Raw genomic sequence first — 19,861 nt, forward strand, 5'->3', positions numbered from 1 at the left:
AGATCTCCCAACCAGTTTTTGGTATTTCATTCTTAAATTATGATTTACAAACAAGCAATTTTTTTTTTTTGAGACAGAGACAGAGAGGGAGTCAGAGAAAGGGATAGATAGGGACAGACAGGGAGATGAGAAGCATTGATTTTTCATTGCGGCACTTTAGTTGTTCATTGATTGCTTTCTCATATGTGCCTTGACCATGGGCTATAGCAGACCGAGTAACCCCTTGCTCAAGCCAGCGACCTTGGGCTGAAGCTGGTGAGCTTTGCTCACACCAGATGAATCCACGCTCGAGCTGATGACCTCGGGATTTTGAACCTGGGTCCTCCGCGTCCCAGTCCAACCAACGCTCTATCCACTGGGCCACCTCCTGGTCAGGCCAGACAAGTGATCTTAAATATCCAATGCAGAACACTGGGAGGCCTTCAAATGTAAAGCAGAAACAGGGACTCAAGAGGCAAGAGAAAATATAGGATCAGAAAACAGCTTTGTAAAAAGCCTCAACTATATATTAATATCATTCAAGAAATAAAAGAAATGATTGGCATCCATAAAACAAGAACAAGAAAACAATTGACAACAAGAGAACTCCTGGAAATAAGAAAAAAATTTTAATTGGAAACAGAAAGACCACAATAACATCAGAGAGATAAGGTACTGTATTCGTGAAACAAAAACAATTCTATATAAAAGGAACATTCAGATAATATTGAAGAGCTATTGGATATTAAAAATATGATATCAGAAATTAAAAATTCAATAGAAAAAGAAGATGCTAAAGATGAATAAATCCCTCAGGAAAAAAGAGAGATAGAAAATAGGAAAGAACATATAACAAAAATGAAAGGACAAGTCCAGGAAAGCCAATATGCGATTACTGGCAGTTTCAACTTCTGACAGGCCGTCCACACCTTTGAGCAGCCCCCATTATATATGAAAGTGGAACCTCAATGCACATCATGTGATATTTCAGAGCACAGGCCTCAAAGGAAAGATTCTGTTAGCTTCCCGAGTTCGAAACAGAATAAATAAGATAACCAAAAGGTCCTCCACACAGGATCAAGAATCAGAATGGCTTCAGACTTCTTTTTTTTTTTTTTCTTTTCTTTTTTCTTTAAAATTTGAAGCTGGAAACAGGGAGAGACAGTCAGACAGACTCCCGCATGTGCCCGACCGGGATCCACCCGGCACGCCTACCAGGGGGCGATGCTCTGCCCCTCCGGGGCATCGCTCTGCCGCGACCAGAGCCACTCTGCCGCGACCAGAGCCACTCTAGCACCTGGGGCAGAGGCCAAGGAGCCATCCCCAGCGCCAGGGCCATCTTTGCTCCAATGGAGCCTTGGCTGCGGGAGGGGAAGAGAGAGACAGAGAGGAAGGGGGGAGGGGGGAGAAGCAAATGGGCACTTCTCCTATGTGCCCTGGCCGGGAATCGAACCCGGGTCCCCTGCACGCCAGGCCGACGCTCTACCGCTGAGCCAACCGGCCAGGGCCTGCTTCAGACTTCTTAACAGCGATATGGAAAGCAAAGACAATGAGCAGTGTCTTCCTTCAACCCTTCAACCTTCTGGAGGGAAATAATTTCCAACTAGGCGCTATATCCAGTTGAACTTTCATCAAATAGGTTAAAATATTTTCAGACAAGCAAGGTTTCAAGAAGTTTACATCCAATACTCTTTCTTAAAACCTATGGTGCTTAAAATATATGGCCCTCTGACATGAAGATGACTGTAAAAAGAAAGACACAATCTGCTGAATTTTCTCCTGATTTCTTTTGGTGGAGACCTCCCTGCGTGTTAGCTGGACAGGGGGCTCCCGAGCAGGGATGCTGCTGGCCTCCTGCAGCTCAGTAAGCATGGCCCTGGACTAAGTTCTGGCCAATGGGATGTGTGCGGAAGTGGTCCATGCAACCCCTGGGTTGATGTGACTTTGGGGAGCAAAGCCACCTGCCTGCCTCTGGATTATGAGAAATACTTCTAGCACAAGTTGATGGTTTTGTTACAGCAGTTTCATTGTAACAAATATGTGTGGGTGTGGCAAACAGGAGATTCAACCCAGGAGGTTGGGAAATGGAATGTTTAGGATGACAGTGAAGGGAGGTGGACCTCAGGAACAGACGTGCCGTTGCGGGGAGGATGCTCAGACAGACGGACCCCAAGAACAGACATGCTGTGACGGGCAGGATGCTCAAACAGACAGACCCCAGGAACAGACATGTCATAACGGGCAGGATGCTCAGACAGACGGACCCCAGGAACAGACATGTCATAACGGGCAGGATGCTCAGACAGACGGACCCCAAGAGCAGACATGCCGTGACGGGCAGGATGCTCAGACAGACAGACCCCAGGAACAGACATGTCATAACGGGCAGGATGCTCAGACAGACGGACCCCAGGAACAGACATGTCATAACGGGCAGGATGCTCAGACAGACGGACCCCAAGAGCAGACATGCCGTGACGGGCCGAATGCTCAAATGGACCCCAGGAACAGAAGTGCGTGACGGGCAGGATGCTCAGACTGGAGCAGTGTAACCCTCCACGTGGAGGGCTCTTGTGTTTCTGGAGGGCAGAATGCCCAAATGAGCCTGATGCAAATCCTTATCTGTACTTTACTTGCCTTGTGCTGATGACTTTTCTGGTCTCCACACTGCATTGGCCAGTTGTGTGTGGGGGTGCCATCCCCACAGGAATGATGTGTGCTCTGACCTGCTCCTGAACGCTGGAGGCGGGCCGTGGAGGCAAAACATGCCGAGTGGCCCACTTCCGTTGACTGTATTTCTGGGGGGTGACCATTACCTGTTCACACAGCAGCCTCCCCAACCGCGGGGTGCCCGGTGTTCCCCAGGACTCACTCAAGACCACCCCTCTGCTGAATCCCCAGGGAAGCTGAGCCTTTGTTCAGTGTATCTCCTGGGGTTGTTCATCTGCCTGTTATAATACTGCCCTTTTCTTACACAGCTTGGTTGGTGTTTGGTGTGGCTTTTCAAAACTAAAATGTATTGCCTAGGGGCATTGGAGGCAGGAAAGCCATAAAGGGAAGCATCATAGCAATTACAACAGAAATGAACAAGATGACTCTGTAGAGGGAGGAAAGGGTTCACTGGGAGGCCTCTAAGGTACTTGCTCAGTACTTTATAGAAACAGTTACATTGTTGCTTTATTTCTTAACCTAGAAGGCTGATACTCAGGTGTTTATTTAAATAGAACTCGCCCTGCTTACACTTTTATTTACATTTAATATTTTACAATATTTTTCAAATAGGCTTAAACACCCATGAAACTGACAAATGTGTGACAAGGGGGGGGGGAGTGGGAAGACTTTTGGGATTGTCTGACATGTTAACCACATGCAGGTGCTGCTTTGATCAAACAGAACTGTGCTAGGAACTTAAAGTACTTTAGGATTATAGAGGAGGGAGCAATGGCTTTTTTTTGGTCAAAAAACAGAAGAAGGGGTAGGTACAAAGGAAATAGTCTGTAAATCAGGCCTTGAAGGAGGAATTTGAAAGTAGAGCAAAGGAGAAGAGACACAATGAGCAGGGACACAGAAGTGTGACAGAAAGTGCAGGCGAGGGGCCCGGAGTGGCCCAGGGACTGCAGCTGGCATGTCTAGTGTCGCCTGGTGCGTAACATGCACAAGCAATCCGCCACAGTCTGGTGGAAGGAAGTCACTGGGGCTCATAAGGGAAGAGAGAGGAAAGCCAAAATATTAGGTAAGAAATGGAAAAATGGAATGTGAAATGAAAAAATACTTATTGAACCCTAAACATTATTCAATAGGCATTTGTCATTTCAATACAAAATTAAAAAAATCTCATCAACCATTTGTGCTCAGTGAAGAATAGCATATGCCTTTATTTTGAACAAGAAACAAACATGAATAAAGCTTCAAATTGTTGTATCCCACATTAATATCATTACTTAAGGTTTTAAGAACATAGAATTGAACAAAAGAAATCACTGTCATCTATGACTATTAAAAAAAAAATCACTGTTGTCTGACTACTTTATTACAAAAGGAATTAACCTTTCACACTAGACTACAAAAGGAATTAATCTTGCAATTCTAGAACAATCTTCACAACAAGACATTCTTAAGTTTTCATAGAGTGAGGGATATCAAGAAAATCATTTAGGACAGTGTTTCTCAAATTTGGCTACTTTCACAGACATACTCTTGGGGGAGAGGGTTGCAAGTTTTTTTTATGGTCATGTTTTGAATTTATGTTTCACTTTTGTCCGTAATTTAAACAAATACATATTTGTTAAGGAGTACCCAAACAATCTTATCTAAAAGTATTGTCACATGATCACAGCATCTGCACACATACCGCTGATCCCTGTGGCACCAGGTGAAGACCCACTGTGCTTAACTTTTATGTGGCATTTCTCAGGTTGGGCCCTCAGACCCTTCTCAGAACTGTTGCACATTGGCTGTGAGCTCTGTGAGTTGTCAAGGTGAAGAGCACTGATTCAGAACAGTGGTTCTCAAGATTGGATGTGGGAGACACAAGTAGTTTGAAAAAACACATTCAAAATACCTACTGATTTCATAATACAAATTCTGTGAAGTCAAACTCAACAAAATAAATTTTGGGAAGTAGCATAAAATTAACTGTTGATTCATCCTAGGGGCTCTGAGATAAATTTCATTGAGAAACACTGGCTTAGAGGTAGAGTCCCGGCACATGAAGAATAGTAAGAACCATGTGCAAAAGAAAAAGAACGTTTTTGGAGTGAGGGAATCCTAAGCCATGACTTGTCACAGTCTTTCAGAACTCAAGGGTCAATCCAGAAGAAACCCAAGATGTCCATCAGCCTTCTCAGACCAGTGGTTTGCAGCAAGTGGATCCACTTTTAATGCTGAGTCAAAAGAAAAGCCCGTTTTTGCCAAGAACCCCACCTTGTGTGTGTGTGTGTGTGTGGATATTTGAGAATTGTAGGTAAGCAGGTGCTGCAGCTGGGTAGAGGTCCCAGATCCACCCACCGGCAAGTGCTGCCACTGTCCGCAGTGCGTCAGCTCTCAGCGAAGGGCACCAGGGGGCTGCTCTGCCAGGAAAAAATACAAAGAGTTGGATTTTCTCGGGATGGTAAAGTTCCCTCAATTCCCCTTCTTCACCGGAACACTCGTTCTTGTTATTTAAGCCCAGGCTGTTACAGGTGGCCTTCAGAAGCAGTGGTCAGCAAAGTACTGAGGCCACAGAAAGCTGAAGGGCAGTGCATAGGAAGAGGCCCTGTGAACACGGAGGGCTCTAATAGCTGGGAGTGCTAGCCCCATATTCCCAGGAAAGTCATTAGTTTTCTTCCCTTCTTAATTTAAGCCTGAATTTATTTTATTTTTAAGTGTTCTAGAGCAGAAGATACTCGCATCACAATTCATTGAGTTGTAAGTGCTTTCATTCGGGGGAGGCCAGAAAGCTAATAGGCATACTGTTCACCTGCTGTGGTGATGTAGAATTGTGATTAGAAGGTTTGTAATATTGATTTTTATTTCAAAGGATTCAGTTGTATTATTTCAGAACTTTTAAAAAAAATTTTAGTTGCTATTCTGAGTAAACCACTACATATTATATATGCTCATTGCTAAAGAGTAAGTTATTAGTTAGTGGGCAATAAATACTTTTCAAAGATCATTTTAGTTTAAGAACCATAAATGTCTCCTTTGACTAAAAAAACAAAACCACTGAGTCTCTCTGTGTATGAGTATGTGGAACTAGCCTAGTTAGAAGCTAGCTGGCACTAAGAAGGGCTGGGGGAGAGGGGAACTCAGGCTCCTTTCTAAGTTCATCACCCTCTAGTTTTCCATTCAGCCAAGTATATATATTCATTAGGTTATAATTTTAGAAAGCTTTGGCCCCCACCCACATTTGTTACTGCTCTTCCTTCTCACCACACTTTACTCAGTCTGCTCTTCCTTGCTTTCTGATTTTTTAATTCTCTATACTAGTCACCGCAGGGCCTTTGTACTTGCTGTTTCTTCTCTGAAATGCTCTTCTGCTTCATCTTTACATGACTGTCACAAGATCTCAACTAAACCAGCCCCTCTGATAAAGACCTTCTCTCACCATCGTAGCTAAATTTGCTCCCCATCCCCTGCCATGTTCTATCACATTAGTTTATTCATTTGTTTCAGGAGTTCTTTATTTCTTTCTTTTTTTGTGACAGAGATAGAGAAAGGATAGGGACAGACAAACAGGAAGGGAGAGAGATGACAAGCATCAATTCTTCGTTGTGGCACCATAGTTGTTCGTTGATTGCTTTCTCATATGTGCCTTGACCCAGGGATGGGGGGGGGCTGGCTACAGCAGTCTGAGTGACCCCTTGTTCAAGCCAGTGACCTTGGGCTCAATGTGGTGAGCCTTGCTCAAACCAGACAAGCCTGTGTTCAAGCTGGCGACCTCAGGGTTTCAAACCTGGGTCCTCCTTGTCCCAGTCCGACGCTCTATCCATTGCACCACCGCCTGGTCAGGCAGGAGTTACTTGCTTTTTTTAAAATCTGTCAACCTCTCTAGAATATAAGTTTTGTGTAATCTTTTTGTTTATCACTATATTCCTAGTACCCAGTATAGTCTCTGGCACATAGTAAATGCTCATTATACACACACACACGCACATTATTATTATTGAGAAGCAGGGAGGTAGAGACAGACTCCTGCATAAGCCCCAACAGGGATCCACCTGGCAAGCCCACTATGGGGTGACGCTCTGCCCATCTGGGGCTGCTGCTCCATTGCTCAGCAATCAAGGCATTTTAGTGCCTAAGGCGAGGCCATGGAGCCATCCTCTGTGCCTGTCTGGGGCCAACTTGCTTAAACCATTTGAGTCATGGCTGTAGGAGAGGGAGAGAGAGAGAGAGAAAAAGAGAGAGGGGAGAAAGGGTGAGAGAGAGGGTGAGGGTGAGAGAGAGAGAGAGAGAGAGAAAGAGAGAGGGGGGGAGGGAGGGAGGAAGGAAGGGAGAGGGAGAGAGGAGAGAGGGGAGAGGAGAGAGAAAGAGAAGGGGAAGAGGTGGAAAAGCAGATGGTCACTTCTTCTGTGTGCCCTGACTGGGAATCGAACCCAGGACTTACACACGCCAGGCTGACACTCTACAGCTGAGCCAACCAGCCAGGGCCTCAATAAATATTTGTGAAATGGCCTGACCTGTGGTGGTGCAGTGGATAAAACATCGACCTGGAACCCTGAGGTCTCCAGTTCAAAACCCCTGGTCAAGGCACATAAGGGAGTTGATGCTTCCTGTTCCTTCCCACCTTCTCTCTCTTTTTCTCCCCTCTCTAAAATGAATAAACAAATCTTTAAGAGTGTCTTCCTCAACCATGATGAAACATGGCAGTAGTCCACCATCTCCCATGCTCCTGGCCTGCCAGCACCCACCTGTCACTCACCTGTAATTACTGCAGAGCTCCAATTTGCTTCAGCCGCCCCAGCAGTTCCCCACACTGGTGCATACTTGTCAGGTCACTGCATCCCCCTATGCACTCTTTGCCGATAAAGACTCGAGGTACCTAAGAAAGCACAATCCAGCACATTTAAGAGACTTAATTATTAGCTTAAAGAGAATGACATTTTATCCTTCCTCTAAATATTTCCCATGAGCCAAGCTTTTCAGATCACTTCACAATCTCCTCATGTGTACGCTTACATGTCAAAACTTTGTTCTAAGCATAAAACTATCCATTAAAGAATGTTTTTAAGCCAAGCTGTCTTTCAGATTGAGTGTGCTGTGCATGAGATTGTCTAACTTGTCAGAGTGATTTAAAAATTTCACTCTACCGAAGCATTTCAGGGAAAGAACCTCACCCGGCTACAGCCAGACCACCCTGAATTCTGTTTTCTGTGCAGCTGGGACCACACCTGAGACCTTAAAATGAGCCATGGGCACGGGGAAGGAGAATGTTTCTAAATATGGTCAGGGAAAGTAGTTGAATTGTGTCTCTGTCCCTGAGTTGTAGAGTCAGTTTGTTAGAGTCACCGCTCTCATTGTGAGCTCTGTCCTCGGCTGGGGATGTGGAGGTGGTGTCTGAGTCTCCTTTAAATCCTGGCCCAGCCAAGGCTGTTTAAATGCTGCAGCTCTGGAAACAAGGCCATTCCTCTGCTTAACTTTCACACCTGCAAGGGTGGGTCACCCAAGCCAAGCCAGACTGATGATGCAGTCGTTACACCTGATCGATTTGTTCACCTCCAGTCACATGCAGGCTGCAGGCCTGGTCCAGAGTTCCAGAGGGCTGTTGGAATCCTGAAGGAGGCAGTGCTCGCCCTGTGGCCCAGACAACTTCCAAACCAAGGGTGCCACAGAAAGGCTGATGACAGTGAAGGAACAAGCACAGTATTGGTCATGGGAGTGGCCAGAAGCTAGCAGGTCCTCCTTCTGCACACTAGGAACATACCAGGTGTAATGTCGGTGGCCAAGGCCAGGCAGGTCCACATCGGATTCTAACAGACTATAGAAAAACTGCAGAGCCGGAAAGCGTTGGGCCACTCCCGTTTAATAGATTCTCAAAACGGTGGACAAGCGAACAGACGGGAAAACCGCTTCTCAGGCAAAGAAACAGCAAAAAGTGGCCCCTCACAGTAACAGGCAGGCAATCCATGACCTGCCAGCCACAGTCCCTCTGAGTGCAAGAACCCACAGCCTTACTTACATAGGCTATGCACACGGTCCTCTGCCACATGCTTAGGCACTAATTTGGCGAAGTGCTTGCAGCTGGGAAACCAGCGAGCAAGCCGAACACAGCCATTTTTCTAACACCAGCACAGTGGGAAGACAGGAAGCAGTAAGAACATTTCCAAAGCTTTAGCCTTTCCTCAGAAGCCATAATAATTCAAGGGAATTTTTTAAAAAGTGAGAGGGATGAGAAAAGGGATGCAGCTTTTATTTTAGGGAAGTCCTTATATTGTTTTTATTAAGAAAGGGTCTGGGTAGACATGGGCTTTAAAAGTTAAGGCCAAAATTTTAAAAGAAGCCCACAATATTCCCGGTGCCCTTAGAGTGGGAAAGAGCACCAGGACTGCACTCCAAAGAGAAAGCCGGGCACCGTCTTCTTAGTTACGGAAGGTGCTGCCCGCTCATGGGCACCACATGCCCGTGTGGGGGCTTTGCAAATGGGCCGTGTCATCAAAGCCATGCTGCCCGCTCATGGGCACCACATGCCCGTGTGGGGGCTTTGCGAATGGACCGTGTCATCAAAGCCATGTTGCTCTTGTGAAATGAAAAGAGGAACAGGTGTGGAAAGTTGAGGTTAGAAACCTAAGTTTTTCACCTGGGTTCTAGCCATTACTTCAGAGAAAATAAAGCTTTCCCCACAAATTGCTGGGGCCTTTTGGCTTCTATTACCCCATAAACCCTTGGCTGTGGTCAGTTGTAACAGTAAATAGAACAGAATCTTAATGTGGTTCTAACATCATTATATTTCAGAACTCCTATGGAAGGCAGTGCCTAATGAAATAAAAATCACCTGGTTTTTATATTATTTTTAGATTGTGTAAGGAAGAGATATCATCATTCTAGAAATTCCATCTTTTCAAAAGAATTGAGCAATTGTCACCACTCCTATAGCTTGCCACATCTCTACCTCTGATGAAGGTGTTTAGCAAGAGGGTGTGAGCTAAGTTGGGAGTACAGAATGCCCTGAGAAGCTAGGAGTGCTCCTTTTAGACAGCAGAACAGGTACCAGAATTGCCAAAGGGCTTGTTAAAATGCAGATTTCTATGCCTCCTCCCCACCCCCCAAATTTCTGATCCAGGAGATCTGGGTCAAGGCACCAGAATTTGCATTTTTGACAAGTTCCCACATGTTGCTGCTGCAGCTGCTCCAGAGATTGTTTGGGAAGACTGGTGGACACTGAGCAGCTGTTTATTCCTCCAGGGTAACTGAGGCTTTAAAAACCCACAGCCTCGCCTGCCCAGGCAGTGGCACAGTGGATAGAGCGTCAGACTAGGATGCAGAGGACCCAGGTTCGAAACCCTGAGGTCGCCGGTTTGAGCGCGGGCTCATCTGGTTTGAGTAAAAGCTCACCAGCTTGGACCCAAGGTCGCTGGCTCGAGCAAGGGGTGACTCGGTCTGCTGAAGGCACACGGTCAAGGCACATATGAGAAAGCAACTAAGGTGTTGCAGTGTGCAACGAAAAACTAATGATTGATGCTTCTCATTTCTCTCCGTTCCTGTTTGTCTGTCCCTATCTATCCCTCTCTCTGACTGTCTCTGAAAAAAACAAAACAAACACACACAACCCACAGCCTCACAGCAGCCCCCGGACATGTGAGACAGGCCCAGAAACAGGATCCAGTACCCAGCTGTCTCCAGGGCGGAGCTTTCTGGACACCATCTGGCAGGAAATTGGTTTGCCCCTACACACACCTTCCAGCTTCCGCAGCCCAAACCACCATAAAGCTACCAGCTACAGGCACCTCCACAGGGAGCCGAATGACAAACTGCAGCAGACAGTGTGGGGGCTGTGGTGACAAACAGGAAACCAGATTCAGCTGAGGAAGGAAGAGGAAGTGCATCCTCAGGGCCCACAGGCCTGGCCCCATCCCCCTTTTCTGAGGAACTTGAGTCTATTGCTGTCAGGAGACAGAGAACTCCCACTGTAAACAAGCTTGGTGATGCCGGGCCCTTACACTCCTAGAGTCCATTTCTCCAGCCCGCACACAGTGTGAGGTGGCGCCTCTGTGCCGTAAGGCTACTTGAATGCTGCTACTCAGAGCCACTTCCCAGCACTGCTCTCCACATCCTTGGCTGCGTTCCTGGTACAAGCCACCATCGCTCCTCGTCTGAATTAAAGCTCTATAGCCTCCAAGTGTCTCTCAGTTTCATCCTTCAACCTGGCCCTCCTCCAGTCTTTCCCCCAGAGTCCCAGAGTGATCCTTTCAAAACAAAGGCAGACCAGGCCATTCCTCTGCTCATCCCTGTCACCAGGCCTTCCCGACCTGTACCCCACTGTCTCCCAGACGTCACCCCCTCCTCCTGGCTCACTAGCTCCCAGGGCTCCAGCCCACGGGCCTCCTATCAGGCACCCTTCTGGCCGAGGTAGGACCTCTGTGCTCAGTATTCCCCCTGCCTGAAACACTCTTCCCCTTAAATTTCTGCAAGCTTAGCTCCCTCAACTTCTTTAAAGATCTAGTGAGACCCTGATGGCTCCATCTACAACTGTACCTTGCTGCTTGCTGCCTGCTCCCTCTTCTCCATAGGTCGTACCACCTGTCACCGTCCAACACACAACTCTATTGACTAGAATGTCAGTTCCACAAAGACAAGAGGTTTTGTTTGTTCTGTTCGTGGAGGGGTTTCCAACGGCAGAAAAGTGCCTAGTATGTAGTAGGTGCTTTAAAATAGTTGTATCCAGCAAAATTATTTTTCAAAAGTGAAGGAGAATTAGACTCTCTCACACAAACAAAAACCGAGGAAATCTGTTGCTAGTAGACCTGCCTTGCAAGAAATGTTTAAGGAAGTTCTTCAGAGGGAAGGAAAAGGATAGAAGTCAGAAATTCAAACCTACATGAAGAAGAGAAGAGTTTTGGAGGAGGAATAAGTGAAGGCACTGACCCAGGAGCTGTGGCTGCAGCAAAATCAAAACAGGTCTCGCCAGGCACACGGCCTTGTGGCAGACACAGGGTTCTGTTATCGGTCAAGGCAAAGTGGGCTCTTATTGTACGCACAGCACACGGAACATTACGGGCTGAGATACCAACTGCTTTCAAGTTTTCAGTTTCTTCCAGGATGAACCCATCACTTGAAAGGATCTGTTCTTTCCCCTGGAGGAAGCTGTGAAAAATATTTTTTAATTGGAAAATAAACAAAATACCACCAGAAGAAAAATCATTGTACCACCAAAAAATGGAAAAAAAAAAGTCAAATGAATGCATGAAGACGTCTGTTTTCATGCTAGAGTAGTTGCTGCCCAGCTGAAAGCCATTGCTCCCAAAACTGGTTGCAAATTGGAATTACCTGGGAAAACTTTTTTGGGGGGGATAGAAAAATTTTCCCTAAGTATACTGAAGTATAATTGACAAAACTGTAGATATTAAGGTATAAAATGTCATGATTTGATACATGGAGACGTGTAAAATGACCACAATCAACACAACTATCACTTCACACGGTTATCATTTTTGTGTGTGCAGTGAAAACACTTAAGATCTACTCTTTGCAAATGTCAAGCGTACAATGCAGTATTATTAACTTTAGTCACCATGCAATATGTTAGAGCCCTAGAACTTATAACTGAAAGTTTGTTCTCTGAGCTAGGGATGTTTAAAACTACGGAGGCCTGGTTCCCACCTCTGACATGGTGATTTAATTGGTATGGGGTATGACTTGGGCATTGGGATTTAGAAAAAAGAAAAAAAGCTTCTTGGGCGATTCTAATATGCAGTGACTTTTGGACCCACTGGTCAAGAGGGACTCAGCACAGTGGGGGCCATGGTAGTATTTGCATGGCCCCTGCCCTCTCGTGGCTCTGGCAGCCCGTACAGCTGCTGGTCCAGCTAAGCAGCAGCATCTCTCTCCCCATTCTGTCCTCTGCTCCAGGACCTCTCAGAGACGAGTCCTCAGCTCAAAGCTGGGGCCCTGGAAGCAATAGGGTGACAGGGTTGGTTAGCCTCCCTCTGCACCAGTGTGCTGATTTCACACTGCAGAGGCGAAAAGAGAGCCTGCTGTGCTCTGCACTGAGGACCCAGAGAAAACCCTATAAGCCTCACTAACACTGAGCTAGAATATGCCCTTCTGCAACACTGTGTCCTAGAATGTGCACCATGAAAGGGAACCTGGGTGAGCTGGTGGGACACCGCTCTGCCCAGCCAGCACCAGAACCGATACAGGCAGCCCTGCGGGCTGGGCATCCCACAGAGGCCTGGGTGCTGGAGAAGCCTTTTCCAACAGAGGACAGCAATTCACAGAGGGTCCCTCGGCCTATCTGTTGCAGAGAAAACTTAGAGCTTGGCTGCTTAGTCCAGTCTTGCAGCCGAGGAAGTTCTTGGTGATCACAGAGGTGGTGACTTGCCCAGGATCACACAGCAAGCCATTGTGAGAGCCTGGCTGGAACTCTGGCCTCTGGCCTTCCCCCTATGACAGGCCTAGGAACAGCCCGTATTTTGGAACAAGGGTCAAATAATAAGCTGTTAGGTTTTTCCAGTGGGAGGAGTGAGATAAGGTAAGAAAGAATAAGCAAATTAGGTTAGGGTTAAAGAGAGCCTAGAGAAAACAAAGGACAGCAAATCCCACTTGGCCCAGGGGAAAACAGAATGCCCACGACCCCGTGTCTGTCACAGAAACGTGCAGAGCGCACTTGGCCACTCCACCCCACCTTCCACGCCCGGTCCAGCAAGCTGAAAATGTCACTTCACAGTGTGCCTAAAGCAAAGTCTCCAGATAATGAACTCCTCACGCACTTGACAGCTGCTGGACTCATGGACCTCGATGCCCAGCACCATCAGCTGTGTCCCCTCCCTGGTTCTGGGAGGGCCCTTGGCTGCAGTCAGTCCCACTGCCCATTCGAGGAAGCAGTGGCTTCTCTCGGGCTCCCTCCCCCACCTCGCACAGCCCTCCGGGCGCCTTAAGTGACAGAGCCCTAGCGGTGTCCTAGAGAAAGGCATGGGCGGACCCTTTCATGGCCCTAACAAGAAAAGGGATTCAGGGTCGTCTCCGATCTTTTAGAACAAAAGCTCACCGTTCTGGCTCCTGTGATCTGTTGCAAATAGTCTTGAATCTTGTCTGTGTCACTGGTGGCTGTGATATCGACAAACTCCAAAGCCCCTTGTTTGAAAGGGAACTGGCTGAGGAGCTCTTGGGTCTGCCTGCAGTAGGGGCAGGTGGGCTTGATGAACACCACCACCTTCCCGGGCTGGATCCTGCTGTTCACGAACTCCTGAGCCATGCTGTCAGGCTGCTGCCTCCCGGGGAGGACTCCTCAGCTGCTCGAAACGGAGACCTAGCCAGCTGGGTCTCATTTAAAGGAACCTCCCTGGAGGAGGAGTTTGCCCAATACGTGCTCAATTTTTAAAGGGACAGCCCCAAAGTCATTCCACTCTGAGGTGAGTCACCAGCTGGTGATTCCAAGGAATGATTATGAGCCTTTATTATCAATAGCTGTGTTCAGTGTCATTGTCAGTCCTGGTATCTTTCAGGAGTGCCTGCCCTTAGGCAGAAAGCAGAGTCAGAACACTCCCTGAGGAAAGCACACAGACCAGCCCCAAGGAGGGGACTGAGCAAACAGTGACCTCCTAGAGCCAATCTTGGCTTGCCTCTGGGAGACATGGTTTTAAAAGTGCATGTGCACCCAGAATCATTCAAGAAATGGAACACGCTGAAATAAATCTCTTTAGTGGAAGTGAAACTTGAAAGGTTGGCCGGAGGAGGACACCCGAGTTCAGATTAAGAAAAGTTTATTAGGGGACCATCTGCCCGGCTGACTGCTAAGGTGGAGGTCAGCAACCGGTTCTCTAACAGATAGGGTTAAATAGGGGATTTGTGGATGGGGGCGCCAGTCCTTAAGGAAAAATGTAGCTTTTAGCGATTTATGTCAGATTAACCGTAAATAAACTAGGGGACCACACACAGGTGAGTCAATCCGGATGCCTGGGGGGAAGGTGATCTGGAACAGCTAGTTTGTCAATGTCCCTTCATCCACTTAAGGGAGGAGGAGGTCATGCCCCCCCCCTACACACACAACCCTATCAAAACTAAAATTGTGACTGTCTTGAGGTTGCCCCAGGGCCTTTTACTTAGCCTGCAGGGGTTTCTGTTGCTGCGGGTTTTCCAATGGAGTTATTGTACAACATTGAAAAATCTGGAGAGTTCACAAAAGAATCTGCTCTTGCACCTCTGTGAAAAGCCAGGTCTGACAAAATAGCTATATTCCTCTGTGGCTGCAGCTGGGGGCTGAGTAACAGTTATCCACTTTGGACAGGGCAGACCCTGGCTCTGGTTTGTCAGAAAGTCTGATGCTCTCCCCTGGGATAATGTAAAGCCAGTAGCCATGGCTACCATCACAGCCGCCTGGCCCATGCAGGTTTGCATTAGATTCGGACAGACGGTAATGAAACAACGGAGCCAAATACTGGTGAGCCATTACCTAGCTTGCACCCAGCGGGCAAGTAAAAACACACACTGGGCCTGACCAGGCGGTGGTGCAGTGGATGGAGCGTCTGACTGGGATGCGGAGGACCCAGGTTCAAGACCCCGAGGTCACCAGCTTGAGCGAGGGCTCTCATCTGGTTTGAGCAAAAAGCTCACCAGCTTGAGCCCAATGTCGCTGGCTCAAGCAAGGGGTTACTTGGTCTGCTGAATGCCCGCGGTCAAGGCACATAATAAAAACAAACAAACAAACAAAAACCCTGGGCTTGCCTGGTCAGGGCACATGTGGGAGTTGATGTTTCCTGCTCCTCCCTTCTCTCTCTCTCTCTCTCCTCTCTATAATGAATAAATAAAATCTTTAAAACAAACAAACAAAAAAAACCACACACACTGGGCTCCAAAACCCACTCATTCAGTGCTCACAAAGCTACTGACTTATCCAAGTTTCCTAGAATCAAAGGTTTCTAGCTCACTAGCCTTATTCACCTCTGTTCCCCATCTCCTTCTCTCTGCACAAACTGGCTTCTCCTTCAGCATTCTGCCATCTTGGCTGCCTCCACTCTCCTCCACGTGGCCTTACTCTGCTCTCCTCCAGCATAGACTCCTCCTAGAACGTAATCATTCTTCTCCTGGAACAACCAACGTGATCTGATCTCTCTTCCTTTTAAAACCTTTTGGCACGAAAGCCCTCCCCCAACACATATTAACATAATCACGCCCATCCCAAGCAAGAGGGCAATTAATATTATCACCTGGGCGATGGGCTTATACGTAGGCAGTGCCATATTTAACAAAATGAGCATAATATATTTTATCTGCCCAACAGATGCCCATGCTGCCTGGTGGGTGGACCAAAGTCTTCTGTTCTAGGTTAGTTTCGACTCCCTCTGTGTGCTGTAAGTTAAATAAACAAACTAAGGTGTAGGGCCAGCGGCCACCGCTGTTGTGGCCATGCAGGTTTACACTGGATTCGGGAAGACAGTAATAGAACTGTGGAGCCAGAAAATGGTGGGCCATCCCATTTATTACAGTCCCATAACAGCAGACGAGCAAACAGGTGGGAAAGACCACTTCCGCTTCCCTTTCTCCCATCTAGGACCCCACCAGTCTCAGCAGTCTTCAGCCAAACAGGCCGGGCGGCAATCAGGGCTCCCAAGCCCTAACTCCATAACGTCTCCGGTTCCTCAAAGTGGACTCATTCTTCAGACTCACCCTCTGGACCAGGGGTCGGGAACCTTCTTGGCTGAGAGAGCCATGAACAACACATATTTTAAAATGTAATTCCGTGAGAGCCATACAATGACCCGAGTACGTTACGCATTATACAATTTGGTGTTGTCCCAGAGGACAGCTGTGATTGGCTCCAGCCACCCGCAACCATGAACATGAGCGGTAGGAAATGAATGGATTGTAATACATGAGAATGTTTTACATTTTTAACGTTATTATTATTTTTTTTATTAAAGATTTGTCTGCGAGCCAGATGCAGCCATCAAAAGAGGCACATTGCCCTGGCCGGTTGGCTCAGTGGTAGAGCATCGGCCTGGCGTGCAGAAGTCCCGGGTTCGATTCCCGGCCAGGGCACACAGGAGAAGTGCCCATTTGCTTCTCCACCCCTCCCCCTCTCCTTCCTCTCTGTCTCTCTCTTCCTGTCCCACAGCCAAGGCTCCATTGGAGCAAAGATGACCCGGGCGCTGGGGATAGCTCCTTGGCCTCTGCCCCAGGCGCTATAGTGGCTCTGGAGGGGTAGAGCATCGCCCCCTGGTGGGCAGAGCGTAGCCCCTGGTGGGCGTGCCGGGTGGATCCCGGTCGGGCTCATGCGGGAGTCTGTCTGACTGTCTCTCCCCATTTCCAGCTTCAGAAAAAGAAAAAAAAAAGAGGCACATCTGGCTCGTGAGCCATAGGTTCCCGACCCCTGCTCTGGACTCTCTCTGATTTCTGAACTCTCCAGCAAAACAGGGGGGGGGGGTATCCCTTCTCCAGCAAACAGTAGCAAACAATCGCTCCTCCTAAGACAAGGCAATCTGCAATTTGCAATATGTGGCCCTGAGGGTAAGCACCATAGTCTTTCACAGACCACACACATAGGGCACTGCCCCAATACAATACAAAACACAAGGGAGCAAACCTGACTCACTTGTTTCACACTTGAAACACATTGGTTTGCTCAACACAAGGAAAAGTCATCTTTAGAAATGAATCATCCTTTTCCCAGGAAGTTTTACACTGACTCAAGAGTGTCTTCAGAGAAATACGGCCTGGATCGGAGCAGGACATCTCCATTGGTTTGCCTGTCTGTAGAATCCCAAGCATAGTGTGATTTTCTCAGGGGACTGCGCAGTTACTTCTGGTAGCTGCTCTAATTATTACAAAAGCTAAATGGCAAAATCGAAATCTAGATCCCAAGTCACAAGTCATGGAGAGGAAACTGATAAGTGAGATCTCTGCCAACAAAAAGAACATGTAGGGCTTAAGGCAGGGGTCGGGAATCTATGGTTCGTGAGCCAGATGTGGCTCTTTTGATGGCTGCATCTGGCTCGCAGACAAATCTTTAATAATAAAAAAAAACCACGTTAAAAATATAAAACATTCTCATGTATTACAATCCATTCATTTCCTACCGCTCATGTTCATGGTTGTGGGTGGCTGGAGCCAATCACAGCTGTCCTCCGGGACAACACCAAATTTTTATTGGATAATGTGTAATGTACACGGGTCGTTGTATGGCTCTCATGGAATTACATTTTAATATATGTGGCGTTCCTGGCTCTCTCAGCCAAAACGTTTCCCGACCCCTGGCCTAAGGGCTTGGGACTTTCCAACCCTTAGTTTCACTTCCCTCTTGAATAAGCTTATGAGAGAATCTGTATCATCGCTCCTCTCTTTCTTCCTTTAGCTTGGATTCCGGTTCCTCCCTGAAGCCCAGGGTTTCTGCAGACCCTCAAAGATGCCACCTCATGCTCACACAGACCAAGGTTCATCAGCATGCCCTGTTTCTGGCTGTTCTCCCAGAGCCTTTCCCTCAGTGTGTGGGGTCCACATTTCCTTCTTTGTCAGAGCTTTGTCCTCAGCATGTAACTCTGTGCAAGTCTCTCTCTCATTGAAAACTGCCACTACCACTTTCTATCTCATGTGGCCCTGCTTTCCTGCCCCTGCCCTCTTATTAACAGGCATGTAAGGCCAGTAGCCACAGCCACCATCAAAGCCACCTGGCCCGTGCAGGTTCGCATTTGATTCGGACAGATGGTAATGAAACAATGGAACCAAGAACTGGTGGGCCATTACATTTAATCCTAGCTTGCACCCAGCGGGCAAGAAATACACACAGTGGGAAAACACTTCCCTTTCCATTCAGGGCTCCCAAAGCCACTGACTCATCCGAGTTTTTCTAGACTCAAAGGTTTCTACCTCACCAGCCTTATTCACCTCTGTTCCCCATCTCCTTCTCTCTGCACAAATTCTGTACAAACTGGCTTATCCTTCAGCACTCCACCATCTTGGCTGCCTCTCCTCTGCAATGCTAATTTCAGGAACAGAGAGAGAGAGAGAGAGAGAGAGAGAGAGAGGCGCTCCGGTCTGCCCTATTTTATTATAGTGTAGAAATCAAAACCTAAGCCAATATACAAATAAGGAAGTCTCTGATACAAAGTCACTCATCTGAGGCATAAATGGGATTCCTCATGAGAGTGCACCACCCCACATCACGCAACAGTCAAGGGTGTGGGGGAAAGCTCAATTTTGAAAAGATCTTAGTATTAAAAGGGTGGGACAGGCTTAGTCTTAAAACTAAGTGTTAGGCTATAAGGACCTTGCCAGCCTTCAGCCTGTTCCCCACACCCAATGCAAACTATAAGCGAGCAAACATATACATCATATTTTCAACCTTATTTGACCAACAGGCATATGTCACAAAATAGGCTGTTATGTTTGCTTTCAGTTGTTGGCCAGTCGTTTTCTCACCTCCCACTCTCTCCTCACCTCAATACCTTCCGGCATCCTTTCAACCTTTCTGCTGAAATTCCTTTGGCCCACATCAATCATGACCTCTGCGTTGCGAAATAATCTTGTAGTCGAGTGTTCTGACGCAGTCTAACAGAAGTGTGGGTATGGACTTTTCGGTAAACTGGTGCAGTGAACCTTTCAAAGGATGTTTGCATAGGGTGCCTTGTGGGGTTAGTGCTTGGGGAAGATGCAGGGAACTCAACTGTCTGCCCTACTGCTCAGCTCCAAGGAGTAGTGTCTACAGCCATGGGACAGATGGTCAAAGCACACAGCTGAGGAAGGCAGTTTCATGAGGGACTATGTGAGACATGGAACATGTACAAATGACAAAGACGGGTGTCTGCTCCATTCCTCAGAAAATGCGATGACTGCAACTCAGTGAAGAATTCAGAGCGTGGATTGCGCTGTTGCACTGGCATCAGGAAGGGTTATAGCCTTGTCCCATCAGGACATGTGCTGGTCCACCAGGATCCAGCCCGTGTGTGGACTCCTCTAGGAAGTACCCTGAATGCACACCTCTTTTCCTCCTGGAATGGGTGTCCCTCAGCTGAGCGCACACAGCATGCTGTGCCCAATTTGTCCCATTTAATTGTTCTTTTTTTTCTTTTCTGTTATTATCTATAGCGAGCTCCTTGAGGGCAGAGGAAGGGCTTTCATCCTTATAATACCAGAGCCTAGGTGCACACTGTTCCTCTTCCATTTGCCCATGCATTTGTCCCACACACATTTATTAATCAACTACTCTGGCCAGACACAAAGATCAATCACATGCAGTGCAGTCATTAGGAGT

General features: G+C 47.4%; 1 protein-coding gene across 2 annotated transcripts; it reads right to left on the minus strand.

The window, feature by feature from the left end:
* Positions 1 to 3,823: 3,823 nt before the first annotated feature.
* Positions 3,824 to 13,948, minus strand: GLRX (glutaredoxin). 2 transcript variants are annotated; one of them, XM_066273863.1, is made up of 3 exons: positions 13,664 to 13,948; positions 7,382 to 7,501; positions 3,824 to 5,043 (listed from the first exon to the last, which is right to left on the minus strand). In XM_066273863.1, the coding sequence occupies exons 1-2, from the start codon at positions 13,868 to 13,870 to the stop codon at positions 7,388 to 7,390; spliced, it is 321 nt and encodes a 106-aa protein (XP_066129960.1). In that variant the 5' UTR covers positions 13,871 to 13,948; the 3' UTR covers positions 3,824 to 5,043; positions 7,382 to 7,387. The 2 variants fall into 2 exon arrangements, with proteins under 2 accessions (XP_066129960.1, XP_066129959.1); XM_066273862.1 differs by having other exon boundaries at positions 3,824 to 5,048; positions 13,664 to 13,944.
* Between the last annotated feature and the right edge of the window lie 5,913 nt (positions 13,949 to 19,861).

This window comes from Saccopteryx bilineata, chromosome 4 (genome assembly GCF_036850765.1).
Source record: "Saccopteryx bilineata isolate mSacBil1 chromosome 4, mSacBil1_pri_phased_curated, whole genome shotgun sequence".
NCBI classification, from domain to species: domain Eukaryota; kingdom Metazoa; phylum Chordata; class Mammalia; order Chiroptera; family Emballonuridae; genus Saccopteryx; species Saccopteryx bilineata.

Excerpts from the sequence above, each read along its gene's own strand:
- GLRX (XM_066273863.1), bottom strand. The coding sequence starts at position 13,870 with ATGGCTCAGGAGTTCGTGAACAGCAGGATCCAGCCCGGGAAGGTGGTG. Across the intron at positions 7,502-13,663 it reads AGATCACAGGAGCCAGAACG|GTACCTCGAGTCTTTATCGG; the intron begins GTGAGCTTTTGT and ends GTGCTTTCTTAG.